We start from the raw sequence: 23,473 nt of genomic DNA, 5'->3' as shown, positions 1-23,473 counted from the left end.
CGCAGCCACTGTTCTCGCACAGCCATTTCACACTAATTATAAAACTGTCCCCAGCTGGCCTTGCTTCTGAACCCTTGCACAGCTATTATCTGCTGCCTAGAATGCCCCTCAGACATAGGTCACATGTCCCTTCTCAGAAACCTTTCCTGACCCTGACAGTCAGTCTGGCAGCTGCTCTCCATGCCCGTGGTGCTCCCTGGGGCTGTGGCGTTTGCTGGTAAGGATTACTGTGGTCAGCACTTAGAAAGTGCTCAGGATGTGGCAGGCCTTGATGTAAGCACCTTTCCTGCATTCACTCACTGAATGCACACAAAGAAGAGTTGTTTAACAGTAGGGTCTATGGAGGCAGACTGCCTGAGTTCAAATTCTGGCTCCACAAATTAAAGGTTTCGAAATCTTGGGCAAATTGCTTAGCCTTTATGTGTCAGTTTCCTCATTTACAAAACTGGGAGTAATAACAGTACCTTCTTTACAGAGCTGTTATGAGGCTTAAATAATCAAAGTATTTAGAAAGTATCTGGCAAGTAGTAAATACTCAGTAAATGTTAACTAATGTATGCGATGATGATAGTGATGTATAATTTTATCATCACCAGTTTGTGTAGTATGTACCTGTTTGTATATCCATTTTCTTTACTAGACTATAAGCATCTCAAAGTCAAGGACCATGTTTGTTTTATTTCTGAATCTCTATTCAACCTACAGTAGTCCATGTTCTTTCTCTTCCTTTTATTGCCATTACTATTATATATACCTTTTATAGATGAATGACTAGAGGCTCAGAGGTGAATGTGGCCAGTAGGAGACAGAGTTAAGGTCTAGGTCTGTGAGGTCCCTGAGCTCTGCTCTTGTATCTTTGCTAGCTGTCCTCCCAAACACTGGCTACTTGTCAAGGATGGGGCTTATCCTCATCTTTTAATCCATCAAGTCCCTGCATACAAGGGGCTGTTTAATATTCCTGACTGATTAACACTGGGGCCCTCTCCTTATGGCACACCTTGAACCCAGGGCAGAGAGGTATGGATGTGGGTAGCAGCCCCTGCCTGGTTTGCTCTGAGATGCTAATCGAATGCAGAAAGGGGCTTTCATCTTTGAATACATGGTGAGCCCATGTGTCTGGTTTTGTTCTGAGTGTCAGGGCTACAGCCATTCTCATCAGTTTCTGAACTACAAGTTCAGCTACAGGCACCCTCCTGAGACTAGAGCTCCTAGGAGCCACCAGGTTGTCCAGAGTGGGATTCAGTGTAATAAAAGAGTATCATACTTCTGTTAGATATTGTTCTGCTCTTTCTCTCTCGAGGTTTTTTGCTTTGGAACCCATGCTGTAAATGCTGAAGAGTGATCACCATGGTGATGATTCAGGGCTTTGTGATGTGTTCATTCAACATGACTTTATTGTAATTGTGGAATTAATAGTTACCATTTTTCAGAATTACTATATTCCAACCACGGTGCTAAATACTCACATACATTATCTCTTTTAATTCTCATAACAGTCCTGTAAGGTAGGCGTTATTTCCATTTAGTTATAAGAAAACTAAAGCTCCAGAGAAAGTAAGTGACTTGATGAAGGTCACACAGCTTCTAAGTGGCAGAGCCAAAACTTGAACTCAGGGCTCTGTGACACCAAAGCCCAGTCTCTTTCTCTTACATACGGCTCTGCCCAGCACTGTAAAGGAGCCTCACTATGATCTTGGTTCAGGGAGGTGCAGCCAGGAAGCTTCGGTGTTCAGGATTTTTGTGCATCTAAAATGAAAACCGCCTGAGGTGTTGGAGGACACTAGTAACTGCAAATATATTTAAGAGCTTGTAGGAAGCAAAGAAACTTCCTGGAAAACCAGGCTTGCAAAACTCAGGTGCACAAGTGACTTTTACTGGTAGTGGTGTGCACAAATAACAGTAAAATGACTCACATTTGGGCTTGATTCACGGATATACTTGGTAGCTATACCTGTGAGAAGAGGGTGTAAATTGGAAATTGCATCACAGCTTTGCAGGTGTACCAATGTGTACTCTCAGGTAGCTTGAGAGAAGCAACTGCTTGTGCAGGCAAAAGGCCCAACTACCTGAGTTGTTCTTTCCCCGACATTCTGTAAAGATTTACTGAGGGCCTACCATGCATCAGGCCCAGCTCTGTGCAGACACTGGGGATATGGAAAGGAATGACACATGGGTCTTTCCCTCAGGACGTAGTAGGAGTTGATGGTACACTTGGCACCCAAGCAAACCCGTGGCTCTTCATCCTCCAGAAAGTGGTGAAGTAGGAAAGTTTGCCCTTTCACAGACAAACTGACCAAGGACCAAAGGGAAGTGAGTTGTTGGAGGTCAACCAGCCAGTAAATAGAAACTAGAAGAGAGTTCTCTCTTAGGCCATATTTATCTTGTTCACTGTTTTATTCCCAATACCTAGTGTACAAGACTTGGCACAGAATAGGCATTCAATAAATTCTGAATGGGTGAACTGGTTCTGAGATTCCCTCCAAAGATGAGGGTGCATATTCGTAGGGGGATAAAAGAAGGCTCCTCTGTAGCCTCTCACCTCCATCTTCGCTCCTGGCCACAGGAGCAAAAAAAAAAAAAAAAAAGAGTCCATTCAGACCAGAAGAAACATTTGCTCTTTGGGAAGTTTACATTTCTTTCTGGGGTTTGTGAGTGAGGTTTCCATTGCTGAGCTCCCAAATATAGAGCTTTTCCTTTGGGAACCCGGGAAACATCAAGGTCCCCTTTCTTAAGGTTCTCAAGCTCGAAAGGTTGAGGGAAGGGAAATAAAGGGCCTAGCCAAAGCTTCTGCAACTCTGGCTCCAGGCAAGTAAGTAAAGGCCTGCATAGACCCATGGTCTAGCAGGCCCAGAGTGGTCTACTATGATTTTTTGCACACAAATATGAACCTCACTTGCTTGCACTGACAGCTTAGGCCATTCACATGGCTATTCGTTCAATAAACTTAATTGAGCATCTGCTCAATTCTAGGCTCTGTGATCACCTAGCACAGAGAAGAGAAGATAGGGACTTTCACACCTCCCGGAGGAGGCAACATGTGGACATCAGTATGCTTGCTCTTGGGGAGGAGGTGAAAATGAGAGGTGTGGGTTGCCTGCTGTCAGCATTCAAGAGGAAAAGGAGGATAGATCAAGGAAGTCTTTCGGGATGGGGAAGCAGTTGAGCTGAGGGCTCAAAAAATAGAGAGGATTTGGCCCAGAGCATTCCTTGTTCCCATAGAAAACATTCCTTGTCCCCTAAGGAGAATTTCCTTTTAGAAGTTAGTTTTTAGACCTGAACCAGTGATCTTACTTAAAATTTCATAATTGCAGGACTTTTGACAGTTCCCCTGATCATTTATCAAGCCAGAGCCAGGTGTCCCATTAGTCACAAAGCAAATGTCTGTAGGCTTGCCTGGCCCAGACATCAGATGCTACTGTCTTCACTGAGGACCTTTTTCCTGCATTTAGCCATGGACAGACAGTCCAGGAGGTGTCTAAGTTTTATGCAAAGGCACCATGGTTTAGTAGACTGAATTTGGCCTTTGTATTTATGAGAACCACTGACTAGTTTTGTAAGCCTGTGTCCTCATCTGTAAAATGGGAGTACAAATACTGCCCCCTAAGGGTTGTTGTGAGCATTAGAAAAGTTAAGGATGTGAAAGCACACATTGTAGATGCTTCAATACATAGCAGAAACTATATCAATTAAGTAAAATGCCATGAGGTTGACTCCTAGGGCCAGAGCAAGAGCAAGGACTGGGTAACACTTCTCTGCTGGCATCTTGATAACCATTGGATGGTAGTGGTTCAGCCGCTGCCTCCCACTGCTCTGGTGGACTACTGCCAGCAGCCTGAAAGGCCAAGCCTGGGAAGAACATTCAGTCAGCCCAGGAGGCTGCTTCTGCTGCTGGCTTCTGTCCCAGGCTCTTTCTGTCTCCATTAAAGTGCTACCTGAGGACAGCTGCACAGAACAAATGACCCTGCACATTCTCACCTTCTTCCTGGTCCAACACTCCCTGTTCTCTGAGTGGGACATTCTGCCTGGACAGGTTGTATTCGCCTCCAGGTTCTCTCCCTTCCCAGCAAGGAACATCCCTGATAGTTTCCTTCTGGTCCAGCACTATAGCACTGCATATCTTCAGGAGGTACTATCCACATTCTGTCAGCTTCCTGGGGACCGTCCTTGTGGAAGTTGAGGTTTTGACCATTCAGATGGCCTCAGCACATCTCCTGGCCTCGGAGGAAAGATGTGGCTGGAGTGGAGGATGCATGATGGAGCTGATGGGAGAAGAGGCTGGAAGACAGCCATGGATCGGATTCCAGAGGGTTTTATATTAAGCCAGGTTTGGGCTTTATGCCGAAAGTAGCAGCTTGTAATAAGGAAGTGATCCACTTAAACGGGTTTCTGTTTCTTTCTCCCTTCCACCCTAACTCCCCTTTCCCAAATTCCCCACCAGATTTGCTTTATACCTCTTTGGCATAAAAGGTTGGTTTATTCAAAAAGCAGAGTGATGCATCTTACACTGAAAAATCCATAACACTAATGGTGCCTCATACCTGACTATGCTTGCTGGTTTCCAAAAGCCCTCTCCCTATCCCCAGAAGAGCACAGCTTTTGGAATATTGCTGTTCCTTCTGATTCTTAGTCTCCTCTATAAAATACAGAATTCTCTTGAGGAACAAAGAGCAGAATACTTCAGAAATATTTATTTCCTACAGATTGCCTCATTTGATCTCACAGTAGCCCTGTGATTCCCCAAATAAACTATTTCCCCTATTTTACAGATGAGAAAACTGAGGCTTAAGAGGTTAAATGACTTGACCATGCCCATGTGGTTAATAAGTGGTAGAATCTAGGTTAGAATGTAATTTCCTGGCCTTTTCACCACCCCCATAATATCATCCGCTTTGAAAGACTAGGCTTTCTGTGAGCATAGCTTAGATGGATCGTGAAGATTTACCTCCACAACTTGCCTCATTTGTGGTATCACCAGAAATTGTATTCGTTTTCTTTCTTTACCAATAACACCCACTTAGCCACAAACCCTTGGGCACTTTACTTACCTGCTCCAAGTCTACATTTTTCATCTGTAAATTGGTGATGATACCTGTTGTTCTCAATAATTAAAGGGAATAAATAACGTATCTCAATGTTCTCATCTGTAAACTGGGGATAAAAGCAGTCCCTACTCTGTGGTGGTTGTGAGAATTAGCTGAATTTACACTTGTGGAAGACTCAGAACGGGACTCTGGCACATTCAATGTGCTCAGTAAATTTTGAGTGGTTTTTAACCACCGGGCCTGGCATGGCTCACCTTATTCAAAAGTCATCTTTCTCCTTATATGGCCACCCCATCTAAAATTTTCCCACTGCCCCTACATACACAGGCCACAGTGCCCTTCCTGGCTGTATGTGCTCTTAGATTTATCACCATCTCAGTAAACTATACATTTTACTTTTAAAAACTTTGTTTCATTTACTGTGTACCGTCATATATAATCAGTGGTTCTAGAATTTTAGCATACATCAGAGTCACTTGGAGGGTTTGTAAAATCAGATTCCTGGGGCCCATCAGGGTTCATGATTCAGTCAGTCTGGGGCAGGGCTTGGGAATTTTCATCTCTAACAAATTCCCAGACGATGTTGAAGCTGCTGGTCACTGGCTACACTTTAAAAACCACGTCCTAAAAGCATGAAACAATGTGAAGTTGCTGAGATGAGTAACTAGTCTTTTGTATGTTGTCTATTGTTTTACTCCCCTACTAGAATTTAAGCTCAATGGGGACGGGAATTTTTGTCTGTTTAGTTGGTTAAGGTATCCCTAGCACCTAGAACAGTAGGTGCTCAATAAACATCTGTCGTGTAATTACTGATTGACTGCATCCATATGTATGATCTGCCGGCGGCCTCTTCTATGGTCTTGCTCAGACCTCCGTGGCTGCTTTTCCAGCCAAGGGGCAGCACCCAGCTTGCCGCTGCTGACCGCCGTGTTTGTGCCCTAGATCACCCGGGCGGCCTGCAGAACCACGCGCGGCTCCGGACACCGCCGCCTCCGCTCTCGCACACCCACACCCCCAACCAGCATCACGCAGCCTCCATTAACTCCCTGAACCGGGGCAACTTCACGCCGAGGAGCAACCCCAGCCCGGCCCCCACGGATCACTCGCTCTCCGGAGAGCCCCCCGCCAGCGGTGCCCAGGAGCCTGCCCATGCCCAGGACAACTGGCTGCTCAACAGCAACATCCCCCTGGAGACCAGGTGCGCGACTGGCAGGGCGGGCGAGGCTGGGAGGGGCGGGCAGCCGGGGCCTGGACCAAGGTCTTTGGCTGGCGGGGCCGTTCAGTGTCCCCAGATAATGCTGGCCGGAGGAGCTGGGGTTGGGTGCACGGTTTAGGGATGTAGTTCTCTGACTGTCAGCATGGTCTTTGGAACCCAAGAGACCCAAGGTCCAGTGCTAGCCTACTGCTCACCAAAGGTGTGACCTTGGCCAAGTTGCTAGATACCCCCCGCACCAACCCCTTGCCTCTCTTCCCTTGTCTACACAATGGCTATGAAGTTTGCGGGGCAGAACTGTTAAAGGAGATGAAGAGCTAACCTGTGAACAAGGCTTGCCCAGGTGTGTGACCTACAGCAGGTTCTCAGTCTGATTTTACTCGGGCCCTCATCTTTGCCTTTCCCTACATGATTCTACCACCCAATGCCTAGTATCAGACTTGCCTGGCCTGGCGTCGGCACTCAGCTACGTCAGTCTCCCCACCTCTCCTCCTTCCCTGCTGTGCTACCACCTTTACACCCAAAGCCCTAATAACCCCTAGCATGTATACATCAACTTTGGGTTACAAGGGCTTTCCTATGTGTGACATTATGTAATCCTCATACCTCTGTGAAGTGGCTATTAGGATGATCACCCCCATTTGGGAATTTGGAAGCTGAGAATCAGAGAGGGTCCATCACTAGCTCACTTCACACAAGTGATTGAGGCACAGCTAAGACTTGAACTCAGGTTGCCTGACTCCCTGTCCAGTGCTGCTTCACCTACACCCCAGCTGCCTTCTCTCGGTCTCTGCTGGCTGGGAGCCCTCCACCCTATTCCTTCTTCCAGCTTTGTTGGGCAGTGATTTCGTCAGCTCGGGGACATCAGTCTGCTTGCCTGTAGCTGTTCTCCTTCCCTCTGCTTATACACTGTTTTTCCAAAATGGAATTTGTTTATGATTATAAAAGCCATACAAGCTCACCAAGAAAATGCAGAGAATTATAAAGACAAAAATTAAGATTGACCCATAATCCTACCCCTCTGAGGTAAGCACTGTTGAGTTTGGGGGCATAGCCTCTCCCTTTCTCTAAACTGTAGATGAAGCGTCCCAGGCTGGCAAAACTGGAACCACTTTATCTTCTACCCTATTTCCTAAAGTAGTGGGAAACATAGATTTTATTTCCTCAAACTCCTGTTCTTTATCTGTGAAAAGAGCAAAGTTCATCCCAGATTTAAGGAAGTAAAATTAACCTGCATGTGGAAAGTGTGGACATGTGACTGCCTAGCACACAACTATGGTAACGGCACATCGAACTTGTAGAGGCCAGTGAGAGAAAATGAACATTGTTTGTACCATTTTACTCCTCTAGAATTGTTTTTCCAAAAGCAAAATTCTTAGAGATACAGCCCAACCAGCTTCCCCGCTCCCATCTCCAGTCTCTTAATTTATATTATTTCTGTTGACATCCTTTAAAATCGCGTGTGATTTTTCCCTGCGTGCCTCCTTTGTGCTCATCAGTAACATAGTAGGATAATTGTGTGTCAGCCTGCCCAGGGTAGCTTAATCAGATCTCCATTATTTCCAATGTGCTCGTTGAAAGACCGAACATGACTGGAAGAAGCTAGCCACTAATCAATGGTTCTGATGCTCTGCATGGACCACAGTCACCACTCCCTCTGCTTGGATGTTCATCTTTCCCACTTAGGATCAAGTTAGAACTTCCTACTCTGAGTTTCCAGGTTTTTCAAGGAAAAGAAGATAGAGGATGAGCAGCAAGGCAGTTTTCCTAATGGTTAGTGTGAGTTGCAAAGGTGGTCCCAGCTCATGTCTCCTGTCTTTCTGTGCTCACCTGCCTTTCCGATGCTCTATCCTCCCACACCCATTGCTCAAAACACATGCAGCTTTTTCTTTTTATTTATACTTTATTACTCAAATAAGAAATGTTCATTGCAAAACAGCTACACACTGAAATAAGAAGAAAGGAAAATCATTTATATTTGTCACCAAAAGTAACCATTGTTAACATGTAGGTATATACTCACATAACACCATTTTATATACATCTATACACATATATAACATTATTTATGATATATATTATTATATCATATATATTTAATATTCAGTATATGTATGTGCATGTACATATATTTCCCCCAGTGCCAGGCCCTTTCATGCCTTTGCACAGAGTCTTGTACAGCTCTGCCAGAGTCACTCACCTTCTCACTTTGTGGTCTATCCAATCCTACTTATTCTTGAAGCCCCGGTTGAAATGTTTGAGGAAGTCTTCCTCTGTGACCCCAGAGTTCTGTGCATCCAAGGATGGCCTAAAGCCAGAAGAGGTGCTTAATACAGTGAATACACAATCAGAATTCTAGATCTTAATGCTGACTGTAACTGATTGAGGGCACAAAACTAACAAGGCACAGTTTAGGAGGGATCAGCGTCAAGTCTGGCAGATAGAATCACAAGCTGACCAGCTTGGCAAGGTGGACAGAATATGGCCTTCAAAGTCAGAGGGACCTTCATACCTGCCTTGGCTTTAACCCTTACTAGCTGGGCAAGTTCCCTAACATCCCTGAACCTTGATTCCCTCATCTATGAATTCGTGCCTCTCAAAGAGGTTGGGAGGAAGTAAACGAGACGTATAAGAAGCACACAGCAAAGTGCCTAGCATTTAAAAACCACACTATAAAAGCTATTTCCCATTTTTTCATATACATCTTCTCTCCATATCCACCCTGTGAATAAAAATGTCATTCAAAAAGCGTTTCTTGAGCTCCTACTCGCCCCAGAGGAGTTGAGGGGAAATAGTAGGTTCTACCTCTTCTCTACTTCGAAGAAGTAAGTTTGGCCTGATGTTCTGAGGGCACAAGTGATGGCCCATTCACCATAGTAAGTTTGAAGCACAGGTTTTAGGGTCAGACATACCCTATCCTCAGAAACCTCACTCTAGTGCTCACTAGCTATGGACCAAGACCTTCAATTTCATCTCTAAAATTGAGAAAATAAAGGTCACTTTCTGCTATGATTATCTGTTGCTGCACAACAAACAAATGACGCCAAAATTTAGTGGCTTTGGAAACATCCAGTTGATTATATTTCACAGTGTGAGTCAAGAGTTTAGGAAGGGCTCAGCTAGGCTATTCATCCACTCCACATCATATTGACAGGGGTCCACTGGTGGTATTCAGCTGGCAACTGGACTCATTTGAAGGATCCAAGATGACTTCACTCACGTAATTGACACCTTGTGGAGGGATGGCTGGAAATCCGGGCTTGGCAGTACCCTTCTGTCTCTGTCCATTTAGTGTTGCTATAAAGGAATACCTGAGGGTAGGTAATTTATAAAGAAAAAGGATTTATTTGGCTCACAGTTCTGCAGACTGTACAAGAAGCATGACACCAGCATCTGCTTCTGGTGAGAGCCTCAGGCTGCTTCCACTTATGGCAGAAAGCAAAGGGGAGCCAGTGTATGCAGAGATCACATGGCAACAGAGAGAGGGGTGGGGAGGTGCCAGGCTCTTTTAAACAACCAGCTGTGGAGGGAACTAGTAAGAATGAGAACTTGATCTCCTCCCAAGGAGGGCTTTAATTTATTCATGCGGGATCCACCCTCATGACCAAAACACCTCCCATTAGGCCCCACCTCTAACATTGGGTATCAATTTTTCTTTCTTTCTTTCTTTCTTTCTTTCTTTCTTTCTTTCTTTCTTTCTTTCTTTCTTTTTTTTCCTTTTTGAGACAGATTGCAGTGGCATGATCCTGACACACTGCAGCCTCAACCTCCTAGGCTCAAGCAGTCCTCCCACCTCAGCCTCCCAAGTAGCTGGGACTATAGGCATGTGCCACTCCCATGCCCAGCTGATTTTGTTTATTTTTTGTAGAGATCAGGATGGTCTTGAACTCCTGTGCACAAGCAATCCTCCTGCCTTGGCCTCCCAAAGTGCTGGTTCTACAGGTGTGAGTTACCGTGCCCAACTGGGTATCAAATTTTAACATGAGCTTTGGGGGGACAAACATCCAAACTATAGCATCCTCTCCCTCTAAGGGCCTCTCCACATAGGCTTCCTATCAGGGTAATTGTGCTTCATACTCAGTGGCTCAGGGCTCTGAGGCACTGAGACAGGAGCTATTGATGCTTTTAAGGCTTGGCCTGAAAGTACTATAGTGTCACTTCCACCATATTCTGTTGGTCAAAGCAGTCATGAGTTGGCCAGCTTCAAGAGGAGGAGAAACCAACCTCACTTCTCAGTGGAAGAAGTGTCTAAGAATTTGTGGCCATCTTTAATCCACCACACCACCTCATAAGGCTATTGTAACAAACATATTAAGATAACGTCTGAAAATGTCTTAACATACAGAAAATGCTCAACTACTTATTATGTAGTTTTTTATTATTCAATAAATATTCACTGAGTGTCTACTATGTGTCTACCAGGTAAGACATTTCAGATAACAGACTCTTAGAATAAGTGCTATGACAGAGAAAAGCACAGGGAATATGCTACTTTTAATTGCCCTGAAATCCCCAGCACACAACACAGGGCTTGCCACAACATGGTAGCTGCTTAGTAATTATTAACACAGGTGAAATAAATGAATGAATACATATACTTAACTGAGACTTGAGTGGGGAGAAAGGAAGGCTTCCTGGTAGACCTGGTACAGCATGACCGAGAACAAGCAGTCTCCCAGGCAGAGGAAGGGAGGAAAGGAGGGCCTGAGAGGGCACAGTCTGAGCAGAGGCCTAGCAGCCCAACAGAGCAGGGCCTGGTTGAGATAGTTGTCCTAAACAGCTTTTGCCAGGCCCCACCAGAATGGGAGCCTCTTGATACCAGAGAAATAGTCACGGGCCTTTCCCTGATTGTCAAACTCAGTCTGTATCGAGAGTCTAGAATTAATGGCTGAGTAAATACTATAACGGCTGGTAGAATGACCAAGAGGGATATAGATTTCATGCTGGCAGGAAAAGAAAGGCTAGCAGAAGGATGAAGAAGAGAGAGGGCTTTGGTAGATGTGCTCCTTTCTCTGCACCCACCATACTTCTGGCAGTATCCAAGGTTAACTGACTCCCCCAGTGAGGAGCCTGGGCCTACCTGTGCTCCCTTTGAGCTGGGGTAAGATGTTGCGGTAAGCTTCTACAGGTGCATCTGTGATCCATTCTGGAGGGAGCCGTATGTTTAGGGTCCCCCAAACTCTGATCTACTTCTTTTGCACTCTGCAGCATCAGACTCTTAATTGATTTCACAGGGACTGTCTGATTAATAACCCATCAGGCTCCTGTCGGGTGAGGGGAAGTCAGAGCAGAAGGCTGCCAGACCTTGGCTCCAGCTCACTCATCTCATCTCAAGCCTGGTAGGGAAGCCTGGGGCCCATTTTGTGGTCACACTGAATTTGGGGAACAGCCCTGCCCACCTTCAGGAATGGGGCCCCCTGGTGGTGTCCAGACCAGCCCTAGTGTGGTTCCCAGAATGGCACACACAGTGCTTTCTGGCAGGCCAGATCAGCCCCAGAGCATTGCAGAGAATTGGGATATAAAGTCTTCTTTGTCATTCAGTGATTCAGTCACATACATGCAGAAGACACAGCCAACTGTTATTAAGAAGCTCGCAGTCTTGTGAGGGAGACAGACCCATAAATAAATGAGGACAGGTACCGTGACTGATGTTGTGACAGAGGGAGTCCTCTGAGCAGAGAGGAGGGCATGATTCCCTCTGCTTGGAAGCAGCAGTAGAGAGAGCCCTTACTGGGAACAGCCAGGTGCTGTTCTAAGTTCTTGGCACATGTTAACTTCAATCTTCACAGCTATTCCATAAGGTGGGTGTTGGGGATCCCCAGGCCCCCGCCCCCAGGTTTGATGATTTGCTAGTGGGACTCACAAGACTCAACACGTAGTTGAGTATAGGTGTCATACTCACAGCCCTGGTTTATCACAGTGAAAGGCAGCAAAGCAGAATCAGCAAAGGGAAAAGAAGCCTAGGGTAGAGTCTGGGGCAAACCAGGCACAAGGTTCCGGGGCCCTCTCTCAATGGAGTCACACAGGACGCACTTCATTCCCCCAGCTACAGGTTGTGACAACGTGTGAAATGTTGCCAATCAGGGAGGCTTATTAAAGCCTCAGCTCCAGGGATTTTTTACTGGGGGTTGCTCATGTTGACACCGCCTGCCTGGCAAGTACCTGGACTCTAGACTCCCCAAAGAAAAGCAGTTATTCATCGTAATTGTTGAGGCACAGTGAGCCAGCCACTCTCGTCAGTTAATGGTGGCAACTCTCCTGAAACCTGAGTTCCCAGATGCCAGTCCAGGGCCACTGTTATAAGAAGGCCTTGCAAAAGATAGCAGTCAGGGCTGCTGTCTTCACTCTTCTGCGCATGTAGGTAGTCATAGTCTCATCCCCATTTTAGAGATGAAGAATCTGAAGCACAGACAAGTTAAATAACTTGCCTCAGGTCCCACAGCCGGTAAGTGGCAGGACCAGGGCCCATGCCCAGGCTGGCCGCCTCCAGGGCCCACACACCTAACCACTATTCAGCGCCATCTTCCTGATTGTTCAAAGTAGCTTCTCCAGGCATAAATTAGTAGGAGTTTGCAGGGGAGAAAGGAGTTCTTAGCTGAGAGATAGGCACAGAGCCAGGAGAGAGCTTGGCATTTTGGAGAGATGGCAAGTAGCTGGGACAAGTGGGAGCACAGGGAGTCTCTTAGGATGAGAGTAAATGGAGGATCTTGGGCTACACGAAAAGGAGGTTGTGCTTTTCCCTGTGGGCCTGGAGGCTGGAGTGGTAGACATGAGGGTGAATAGCTAGCAACATCTTTTAAATCAGGAGGTGCCATTATGGGATTGGCCTTTTAGAAGGATGACCATGGCTTGGAAGACCTGGTGCTTGGTTCATTGTTTTGCCATTCATTTGTTCAACTGCCAGCCCCTTCACTAACTCTGTGTGATCTTGGCTGAGTCACTAACCCCCTGCACACCTTGAGGTCTCAGCTACAGAATATGGAGTGTGATCCCTGCCTGTCCTGCCCCAGTAGGTTGTTGTGAGAATCAGATGCAATTATGTCTGTCCCAGGGCTTTGTGCGTGGAAACATGGCCCAGGACAGCGGGCTTACTGTGAGAGGGTGAACTGTTGAACAGGGCAGTCCTGAGGAACTACTGGCCTCTGCAGCTTCCTGGCTACTTCCTTCCCAAAAGCCCTTTGTTCTGCCCTTGAGAGGTGAGCTCAGCCTGCCTTAAGTCAGGAGGGACTGGGAGCCCCTCCTACAGGCAGTTCAGGGGCTACTCCAAGACCTCACCACATGCTTAGAGGGAACCAGTCCATCTCCTCCTTAAGAACAGCACACCACTTAGCTGAAGGTTCCTCTCCAAGTACTCAGGAACCTCTTTCCTGAGAGGCAGCTCAGGGCTGTGAGACCAGAGAGATCTGGTTTAAATCCCCTCTTCACCTTATCTTTGCTGTATGCTGGGCACTTAACCTTTCTGGGCCTTAGTTTCCGTATATGTAAAATGAGGTAAAAGCAGCCACCAGTGTGAGGGTCAAGTGAATCAGGTGCCCATACTTGAGTTCTCAGCAACCGTGAGCAGGAGACCCTGCAGGACTATGACCCAAAGTGGGCTCTGCAGCTTAGGGTCCCCATCAGGAAAGGTGGGTATTTGTTTCTCAGAAGAACTAGATGCTGAGAGTCTTGGGGAGTGGATGGATAGGAGATTTGGGGGAAGTTCCTTTAACTGGAAGTCAGGGCACCTAGGTTTTAGTTTCAGCTCTGCCACTGACTTGCTTTGGTATGGGTATGGGGGCAGGGCACATGTCTCTCTGGGCCTTAGTTTCCTCATCAATCAAATTACACCAAGTAATTTGACCTAGAACTAAGTTTAAAAGTACAGAACAAGACTATTTCAAGGCAGTAGTAGCATTCTGAATAGCCAGAGCTTTCTTTTTCTTTTGTTTTTTTTTTTAAGGCCGAGTCTCATTGGCCCAGGCTGGAGTGCAGAGGCACAGTTACGGCTTATGGCAGCCTCAACCTCCCTGGGCTCAGGTGATCCTCCCCAGTAGCTGGTAGTATAGGTACTATAGGCACATGGCACCATGCCTGGCTAGTTTTTGAATTTTTTTCTAGAGGTGGGATTTTGCCATGCTGCGCAGGCTGATCTCGAACTTCTGCACTCCAGCCCACCTGCCTCAGCCTCTCAAAGTGCTGGGATTACAAGTGTAAGCCACTGCACCTGGCCAGTAGCCAACATTTTCAGCAAGTTCTCATGTCTCCCCAAATTCCAGAGGGATCTAAATAATTAATATGCACATTAGCATGAGTGTGGAAGCTCTTTCAGGAGACTGGTGTACCCTCTTTCTCTAGAAATCCTTTACTCTGTTGCATCACCTCTTCCCCTCTCCTAACAGATCCATACTTTTAGAAGATAATTATCCAGTCTCTCTCTTTTTAAAAATAACTGTTTCTTTCTAAATTATAAAAGTTAAAATAAGAATCACTGTTTTTCCAGTCACTTGAAAATCCCTACTGTTAACATTTTGATCTTTATCCTTTATGTCTTTTTCTGTGAATGTATTTCTTTTCTGTGAATATATATATATATATATATATATATTTTTTTTTTTTTTTTTTTTTTTTTTTTTTTGAGGCAGAGTCTCCCTCTGTCGCCCAGGCTGGAGTGCAGTGGCACGATCTCAGCTCACTGCAACCTCCACCTCCCTGGTTCATGCCATTCTCCTGCCTCAGCCTCCCAAGTAACTGGGACTACAGGCACCCACCACCGCTCCCAGCTAATTTTGTGTAAATTTAGTTGAGATGGGGTTTCACCGTGTTAGCCATGATAGTCTCGATCTCCTGACCTCATGATCCACCCATCTTGGCCTCCCAAAGTGCTAGGATTACAGGTGTGAGCCACTGTACCCGGCTCTGTGAATGTATTTCTTTGTTTATTTCTGATGGTTTTAAGGTATAGATTTGACTCTATATCTTAAAACGGGGTCTGAGCCTTCTGACTCAAGCCAGACTCCCAGGTCTTCTAGGGAGCATGCCATGTAGCCAGCCTCAGGTCCCGGGGGGCGGCAGGAGCTCTTCCTTGGACCTGCTCATGCTGTAGAGAGAATGGACAGTTCCCTCCTGAAATGCAGGAATGGAGGAAACAATCATAGAATGCCATCTGCTGCCATCTTCAATGAAGCACTGACTGTGTGCCTGCTGTATGCCGGCATGCTTCCCTTTGTGTATCCTGAATTCAGCAGTATTCAGCACACATTTATTGAGTGCCTGCTACCATGTACCAGATATTCCTCTAGACTCTGGGCACATAGCAGTGAACAAGACAGATAAGATTTCTGCCCTGTGGAACTTAAAATGCATTAGGAGAAGCACAATAATCAGATAAGCATATATATATTGGATATATGTGTGTGTGTTTATCGCTTCCTAATCACTTCCTGGCCCCTTGCACTGTCATTGCTTTATTTTTCTTCAGAAAGAGAGAGAGAGAGGAGTGTATGTGTGTGTGAAGTCCTGTGATGAAAAATCAGTACAAGGGGCCAGGGAATGATTGGGAAGAGTAGGCTGGGAGCTATTTTAGTTAGGGTAAGAAGGTAATAGTTGATGAGGGGAGGAGGGAGGTTATATTCCATGAAGATATTTTCAGGAGGGTTCTGATTCATAGAGACAGTTGAGGGAGGCAGAGGAAAGCCAAGGTTTAGCTTGTTTAAGAAACAGCAAGGAGACCAGTGTACCTATAGCACAGAAAATGAGGTTTGAGAAGAACTAAAGGCCAGATCTTACAGGAGCTTGTGGGCCCTGGCAAGGACTATGGTTTATTCTAAAATGCTTATGAAGCCATTGGAGGTTTGAGAGCAGAGAAGTGATATGATCCAAATTACGCTTAGGGTTTTGTAAAATGAACAATTATCCCCTTCTATGGATACTTAGAGAGACTGGGTCACCTGCCCAGGGCCAGTGAATGATGGTTATGGGACCTGAACCTAGATCTGTCTGGCCTCAGGGCCTGTATGCCTCCCACGGGGCCACCAGGCCTCCCATCAGCAGGGCTCTCAGCCTGGAGATGGAAATGGAGCCACTCTGAGGGACTTCCACACCCCTAAAGCTCCTCCCAGGCACTGGGGAAGACTTGAGGGGCTTGTGTTCAGTGCTTCACAACTCACCAAAAGAGGAGGTCCCCACCACCACTGCTGTACTCAGCACTCCACCTGCAAATAGTGTTGCCATGTGCTTCCACTGTCCCAAGGGATGTTAACGAAAGGGGACTTCCAGATAGTACTTACAGTGCCTCCTCGTTTTGGTCTTTGAGGCTGACCAGGGGCAGTAGCCACAAAGCTGTGCAGAGTGAGACAGGGTTATAAAGTGGAGAGGGACTGAGTTCTGGGGTCAGATAACCCCAGGCTCCAACTCGGCTCTCCACTTGTTTATGATATGATCTTAGAAAAGTTGCTTCTACAAGCTTTGCTTTGCCAATCTACAAAATAGAGATGAAAGTGCTGACTTCATAGGGTTATTGTGAGGAATAAGATTTAAATTAGATAATTGCAGAGCTTCTGGAACAATAAATAATATGTGGTAGATATAGGGTAGGTAGTAACTATTATATTTAGCATTAGTACTCCTATAGTATTTGTATAGCCCTTAATACTTCTTCCACCATTATCTCAGCTGATGCATATAACAACTTTGTGAGTTTAGTATTGTAATCCCTTTTTACATGAAGGAAGTAAGATAAAGAAAGGTTAAGGGCTATACCTAAAGTTGCACAGCAAGAGAGTGGCATAAAAGGGTCTTGAATTTGGGAATACTGGCTCTAAGACCTGGTCAAAGTCAGAAAGAAGGTCCTTGGCAGGGCTGGGTCCAAAGTTAGTTTTCTGCAGTCAGTCCCTTTCTTGGGTGTATGAAACAGGCTGAAGCCACCACTGGATTGTTACAAATGATTCACCACAGAGTCTGAAAGTGAGGTGACAGCAGTCCCGAAATGATCAGGAGACAGGCTCCAGCCTACTCAAGTGAATCATGTCACTCAGCAGACCTGGTTGAGACCAAAAAGGGCAAGTATGTCTATCTTCATTCTGGGTTAGAAATAGGTAAAGTCACAAAATGCTGTGCACTTGGGGAACAGAGAGCATCCTCCTTTGTCTTCGGTGGAGCTCCATCTTTGCTAACCAGTCATCACCCAGGTCCCCGCACAGCTAGAGGACCATGATCCTCTGACCATGGTCAGCATTAACCTGGGGGCCTGGGAGAAATACAGATCCTCAGGCCCCACCCGACCTGCTGACTGAATCTCTAGGGATGGGCCTCAGCAATGCTTAGCTCTCCAGAAAGTTGGAGAACTGTGGCTTTAGAAGACAATGGCCAAAAATGCTGACTTTTTTTTCTTTGGACTAGCCAAATGAGTGTCTCTAGCCACTCACTGTTTAAGCAGATGTAGGCAGTATCAAGTAGAGATAGAGCACAGGCTTTGGAACCTGAGCTCTAATTCCTTCTTTGAACTTTGCTAGCTGACCTTGGCAAGACCCATTACCTCTCCACATCTCAGTTTCCTCACCTGTAGAATGAGGATTACATTGCCTTCCTCGCATGGCCATTTTGAAGATTTGAGAGGCTGGATGTAGCATACCTAGCTCAGTACCAGACACATGTCAGTCCTCTTCAGTGAGAACTGTGATATGATGCACACAACTGCCAGACCTTGGGTTTGTATAGACAACATTCCCTCTGGATGCTCTGTGCCAGGTGGACCCTTGCACATGTGGCTTGCACACTGACCCATTGCCTGGAAACCATGTCCCGCTGGTCTCATGCACACAGCTGCACCAAACAGCCACTTTGTGTGTTTCTCTACTATCCCCCTTCATCAATGCATGACTCATTGCTTCATTCATGTCTCCATGTGTGCGTAGAAACCTAGGCAAGCAGCCATTCCTAGGGACATTGCAGGACAACCTCATTGAGATGGACATTCTCGGCGCCTCCCGCCACGATGGGGCTTACGGTGACGGGTAGGTGACATCCCCATTCTCCTCTCTGTGTGTGCTCTCCTTGTGGCTCCTGCACTTGCATGCAGACCCTGAGACCTTTCCCTGGGATCTCCTGGGGGAGGTGATCCATGTGGCATGCTCATCTCCAAGTCCATGTTCAACTTGCAACAGTTTATCCTTGGAATACCCTATCCCCCAGCATATTAACAGCAGTCTTGTTAATATGCAGCTCTTGGCATCTCATTGGCTGCCTTTGCCATTCCAAAACCATCTCACATAGCATTTTTAATGCAGCACAGTCCCTGTGTTGTTTGAACTCTGGCCCTGAGCATGTATTCTGTAGCCTGAGGCACCTTGTACCCCAACAGGGGTGGGTTTGCCCTAAGACTTCTGGGGGATACAGTGCAACCAGTGCACTCCATTTCCCAGGCTGTGTGCAAGTCCTCCCGTGGCCATGGTTAAAGCCAAGCTGTGGAGGAGCTCCTGACACCTAGTTTGGTCACAACCATGTGCTTTGACCATACCCCGCTGACCTCATGACTAGGCTGTAGGGTGCAGTTGCCTCTCTGTCCCCCAACACAGCTTTCACCTTGGGCTTGGGAGGCAGCAGTCTGGCTTCTGGGCAGAGTGCTTTCAAGGCATTTGCTACCATTGGCCATGTGACAGCCACTAGGGGACTCCTGGCCATGGCATAACTTAATAATGGTTTCTTGGCTTCAACACCAATAAAACCCCCTTTAAAAAGAAGGGTATTCCAATCCTCAGTTGAGATAGACCGGCAACAGAAGCATTGGAGGGAGAAGAACAGTTTTAAGTCTCATTATCTCCAGGGGACAGAACAGGATTTTAGATACTTTCCAAGTTACTATAATAATTTTAGAGAATAGGAAGTTTATTCCCCAAGAAACAGCATCCCAGCCCCATCCGTTCCCAGGAAAAGGATCTCAGTGCCAGCCTTCTGTTGAGTTGGTAACACCTTCTACCTTGCCTTGGGTGGGCTTTCCCATGGGTAGGGCTGTCCCATCCCTGTTCAGTGGAAACATGTCTCTGTGTGCCCTGTTCCGTGGTCTAGTCCGTGGCTCTCCCTGTTCCTGTCCTTTCCCAGGTCTCTGTGGTGACTCTCTATCCAGGCTCCTCTGCATGCTTCTTCTACTGCCACCTCTGGCCTCCAGGTTTGTCTGGGTGCCTGGTCTGTGGGCAGCTCCTGACACCCTTTTGCTGCTCTCCATCTGCAGGCACTTCCTCTTCAAGCCTGGAGGCACCTCCCCGCTCTTCTGCACCACATCACCAGGGTACCCACTGACGTCCAGCACAGTGTATTCCCCTCCGCCCCGACCCCTGCCCCGCAGCACCTTCGCCCGGCCGGCCTTTAACCTCAAGAAGCCCTCCAAGTACTGTAACTGGAAGTGCGCAGCCCTGAGCGCCATCGTCATCTCAGCCACGCTGGTCATCCTGCTGGCATACTTTGTGGGTAAGCACCTCTTCACCCCAGCTTCCCTTGCTCCCCTTTGGCCCAGAGGGCAGCAACCAAGACACGTGTGGGCACTGAAGCCTCCTTACTAGCATGGCAGGCAAAGCAAGCAGTGTGAGGCAAGCAGCCCTGGAGTTCTGGACAGTCTGCACCCCGACACTGCAGGGTCAGCTCTTCGGGGCCCTCCTCTCCTTCCTCTGCATCCTTCTGCACTTATATCAGGAAGGAAGCTGGGCATCTGTCCTTTTGTGTGTTGGGTGCCTGGTATTAAGGCGTGAGCACTCAGTAAGACTAGCCTTTGAGATGGGGATCTATGGCATAAGTGTCATGGATTGAGTACATACAACTGAATGACAAGTTGGAGAGGCTGAACAGCAGGTAGCCTCTCCTGTTGGGACTGTGTGGCTGCAGTGAGGAGCAGAAAGGAGATGGAGCACTGTGGGGTTGGAGGGAAACTGGCAGGAAAGCATGTATGAAGGTAGATGTCCTGAGTTAAACCATGGTCAGGAACCCAGGGAAATTCTGACTGAGAAGCAGAAGGTCCCAGACAGCACAAAGAGCAGAGAATGCTGGCTGACATGGAGCAGTGCTCACCTGACCCCGGGTGCGCACACAGACATAAGGAGCTCCTCCCGACTTCTGCCTTGATACAGCAGATGACTCCCACCATGCAGTCTTCTGATGAATTTGTAACACAGTCTGGCTTCCTACTTCTGACCCCTTGCTTTGGTCTTTTCCCAGGAAAGATATTAATCCAAAGAGATCTGTGGGTGTTGTGCAGGGTCTGCTGCCTCTGTATAAATCAGCCTCTTGGTAAAGGCATTGGAAGGGAGGTTGGCTTAACCCTTGAGGTCCTTTCCAACCTTCTAAGTCTGTAATTCAAAGTCTTAAGGTAGGTTGGGCCAGCTTGAGAAGGCCTTGAACCCATGCTAAGGAATTCTAAGATAATTCTGCAAGCAAAGGGGACTTTTTCAGCACAAGCCCAGTACATAGAAATATAACTAATTGGCAGAGGACAAAAAAAGAGTGCTGCCCACTGTGAAAAAGAACTTGGTAACAAGCGAAGTCATTGTGGCTGAACAGGGGCTGTCTTGAGACGTAGTAACAGCTGTCACTAAGAATGATTAATACAACATGGGCCATCACATGTTCAAGAGATAGAGAAGTGGTTCAAGCATGGATGGGCTTTGAGTGGCATAAGCTGTAAGGTCAGTTCCACTAAAGATTCTTGAATTTTATAAAAGTAAGTAATCAAGAAGATGATAGTCCTGCAAAGGGAGGTCCCCTTCAATATCTCAAGCTACAATAAGCCTCCTCTAGCATGCCAGTTCTCTTTTCCCCTGGTGAATATTGGCTTAGAGAATTTCATGGCTCCAAGGCCAGGGTGGCATGCATATGTCATCTCTTCTTCTGTCTGATTGTTTAGTTGCTGCTGCCTAGAATGCTGTGTTGAGAAAGATACTGGGGCTATATTTAGGCTCAATGTAAGAGACTATCTGTGATTGATTAGTGATGTCTGTTATCGTCACAGAAATGGAGAATATTGATAACATGTCAAGTATTTGCCATCCCTGCTATGGGTCATTGTATAAATGAAACAGCCAAACTGGGAGAGGTCAAGGTCTACCTAGGCTCTGTGAGGTGCATCATTGATATGGAGTGGGTTACCAGTGAGGGTTGTATGGTTCCAGTACCATTACTTGGCATGAAGGTTTCTTCTGGCACCACCAATACTATGTCACCACCAACCACTGGCACAGCTCTTGGTTTTGGCTGACATTATTATTTTTCCTAAGTGAGTATACTTCTGGACAAGCAGGCATAAGTCATAATTTGAGTAGTTTGCTACATATACACATCAATTTGTTTTGTGTTGAAGTCTTAAGGTTTATATCATATAGCCTAATTCAGTGAGAAAGTGTAAATGTTTACATGATTAATCAAACTCTCTCCTGTTTTCCATCTCATGGGCTTCTTTCTCTCCCAGTTAATAAGAATACATGATCAGTCTTCAGCTATCTAAAGATAGGGGCAACTGTGGGAAGTAGTGAGCTCCCTGTCACAGGAAGGATACAGATAGAGCTCAGGGACCACTTAGAATAAGATTCAAGCACTGCCTGAGGGTTTTCACTGGGTAACCTTTAATTTTCCTTCCAACATTGACAGCTTTCAAATCCACAATTTTGTGAATTTTGTTTTTCATTCAGCAAACCATATGGAGTACCTGCTTTGAGCCAGGCTCTATGCTAAGTGCTAGGGTTAACTATATGGTCACTACCCTTGAGGTACTCGTAGCTTAAAAGAAGAGACAGCTATGTAAGCAGGCAAATCTGAAACAGTGATTGATTTATACAGAGCTCAGGGGCTGTGAGAATACCCAACCCCAGCCAAAAGGAGTAGGGAAGGCTTCCTGGCAAAGGTGATGTTTGAGCTGCATTTTAAAGTAGGCGTTAGCCAGAAGTAGACATACAGAAAGGACATTTCAAAGCAAGGGAGCTTTCAAAGACTTGAAAGAGGATGATGTGGTAGCAAAGATGTTTTCTGTGTTTGAAGCATTTGAGGAGTGTGGGGTGTACTGTTGGAGCTAATACAGAAGTGTGTCGTCAGATTATGAAGATCAGCTTGGAGGACAAGTTGAGGACCTTATTGGGTGGGCAACTGGGGAGCCACTGAACAGTTTTAAGCAGTGGTAGGACACAGATTTTTATTTTAGAAAGGTAAGGGTAGAGAAAGGAGAGAGTAGAAGCATACCTGTTGGGAAACTATTGCAGTCAACTAGTCAGGAAAAGCTGATGGCTTCAGTTACAACACTGACAACGTAGGTGGAGAAGAGGAGGTGGATCGAAGGTCAATTTTGAAGATTTTGTGTCTCAAGCCAGGAATGGTCAGTTCACTGATAGTGTGTCCTTGCCAAGAATAACACAGATATTTCTACACAGATAATATTCTGTCTCTGTAGAAATGCTTGGACTGGACGCTGGGGCTCATATACAGTGATCAAGCCAGAGAGGCAAGCCTGTGGCATTCCCTTTGTTTCCTGGAGAATCAGCAAGATGTTGGGGAAGAGCTTAGACCCACCGCAACAGCCCTGGATTCCAGTCCCTGCTTCACCACACAGCAGCTCCTCACCCTTGGGAAAGTCATTTCTCTTTCTGAGTTCTGATTTGCTCATCTAGAAAATAGGCACAACCCACACCTCAGAAGGATGCTTGCGAGCTTGCTGTAAGCTAACGCAGGTGAACACATTGCAGGTGTGTGGACCATCCCAACCTTGCTTCACAAGCTAGGGGGTAGCAGCCTTATTGTTTGGTCTCCTGCAGCTGCTGAGGACAAGGCATGAGCATCTTGTTGCTTGGCCATAATTACAGGCTGTGATGACTAACTTGGAAGGAACCATCAATTATTAAAAATCAAATTAATTGTCTCAGCCAAGCACAAATATCCCTAACAAAGACCCTTTTCCAGCAGACCAGCCGATCTAATCAACAGGCAAAAGCACAGATATTTAATTAGATTTTTGATGAAAAATTGTGTTTAATTTCAAGTATAATCAATTATTAATTACTGTAATGAGTGAGTCTGACTGGGTTTACTAATTAACTCATTTAAAAATTATGAATAACCTTTTCATTTGTAATTATTTTCTACATCCTATCAGGTTCCAGATAAGAATTGCATCACCTCACCAGCAGAGCGGGAGGCAGAAACAGAGGGTGGAAAAGAATTTTTCTTTTGCTATTATCTGCCTAGGGCTGTCATGTCTGGTTGGTAATCCTGA

General features: G+C 46.2%; 1 protein-coding gene across 18 annotated transcripts in view; it reads left to right on the top strand.

Annotated features, from left to right (window-relative positions):
* The window catches only part of TENM4 (teneurin transmembrane protein 4), a 791,957-nt gene that overhangs the window by 531,877 nt on the left and 236,607 nt on the right, over positions 1-23,473 (top strand). For 13 of the 18 annotated variants that reach the window (XM_074014900.1, XM_065528781.1, XM_065528780.1 and 10 more), the window contains 3 exons: positions 5,985-6,240; positions 18,147-18,245; positions 19,460-19,695. In XM_074014900.1, coding sequence (XP_073871001.1) covers positions 5,985-6,240; positions 18,147-18,245; positions 19,460-19,695 — 591 coding nt within the window. The remainder of the gene's footprint in view (positions 1-5,984; positions 6,241-18,146; positions 18,246-19,459; positions 19,696-23,473) is intronic. The other 5 variants (XM_065528783.1, XM_065528778.1, XM_074014902.1 and 2 more) reach the window with 1 other exon arrangement.

This window comes from Macaca fascicularis, chromosome 14, assembly GCF_037993035.2.
Source record: "Macaca fascicularis isolate 582-1 chromosome 14, T2T-MFA8v1.1".
In the NCBI taxonomy this organism is placed as follows: Eukaryota; Metazoa; Chordata; class Mammalia; order Primates; family Cercopithecidae; genus Macaca; species Macaca fascicularis.
Note: the sequence above shows the minus strand (reverse complement) of the source record. Positions and strands in the feature narration are given on the sequence as shown.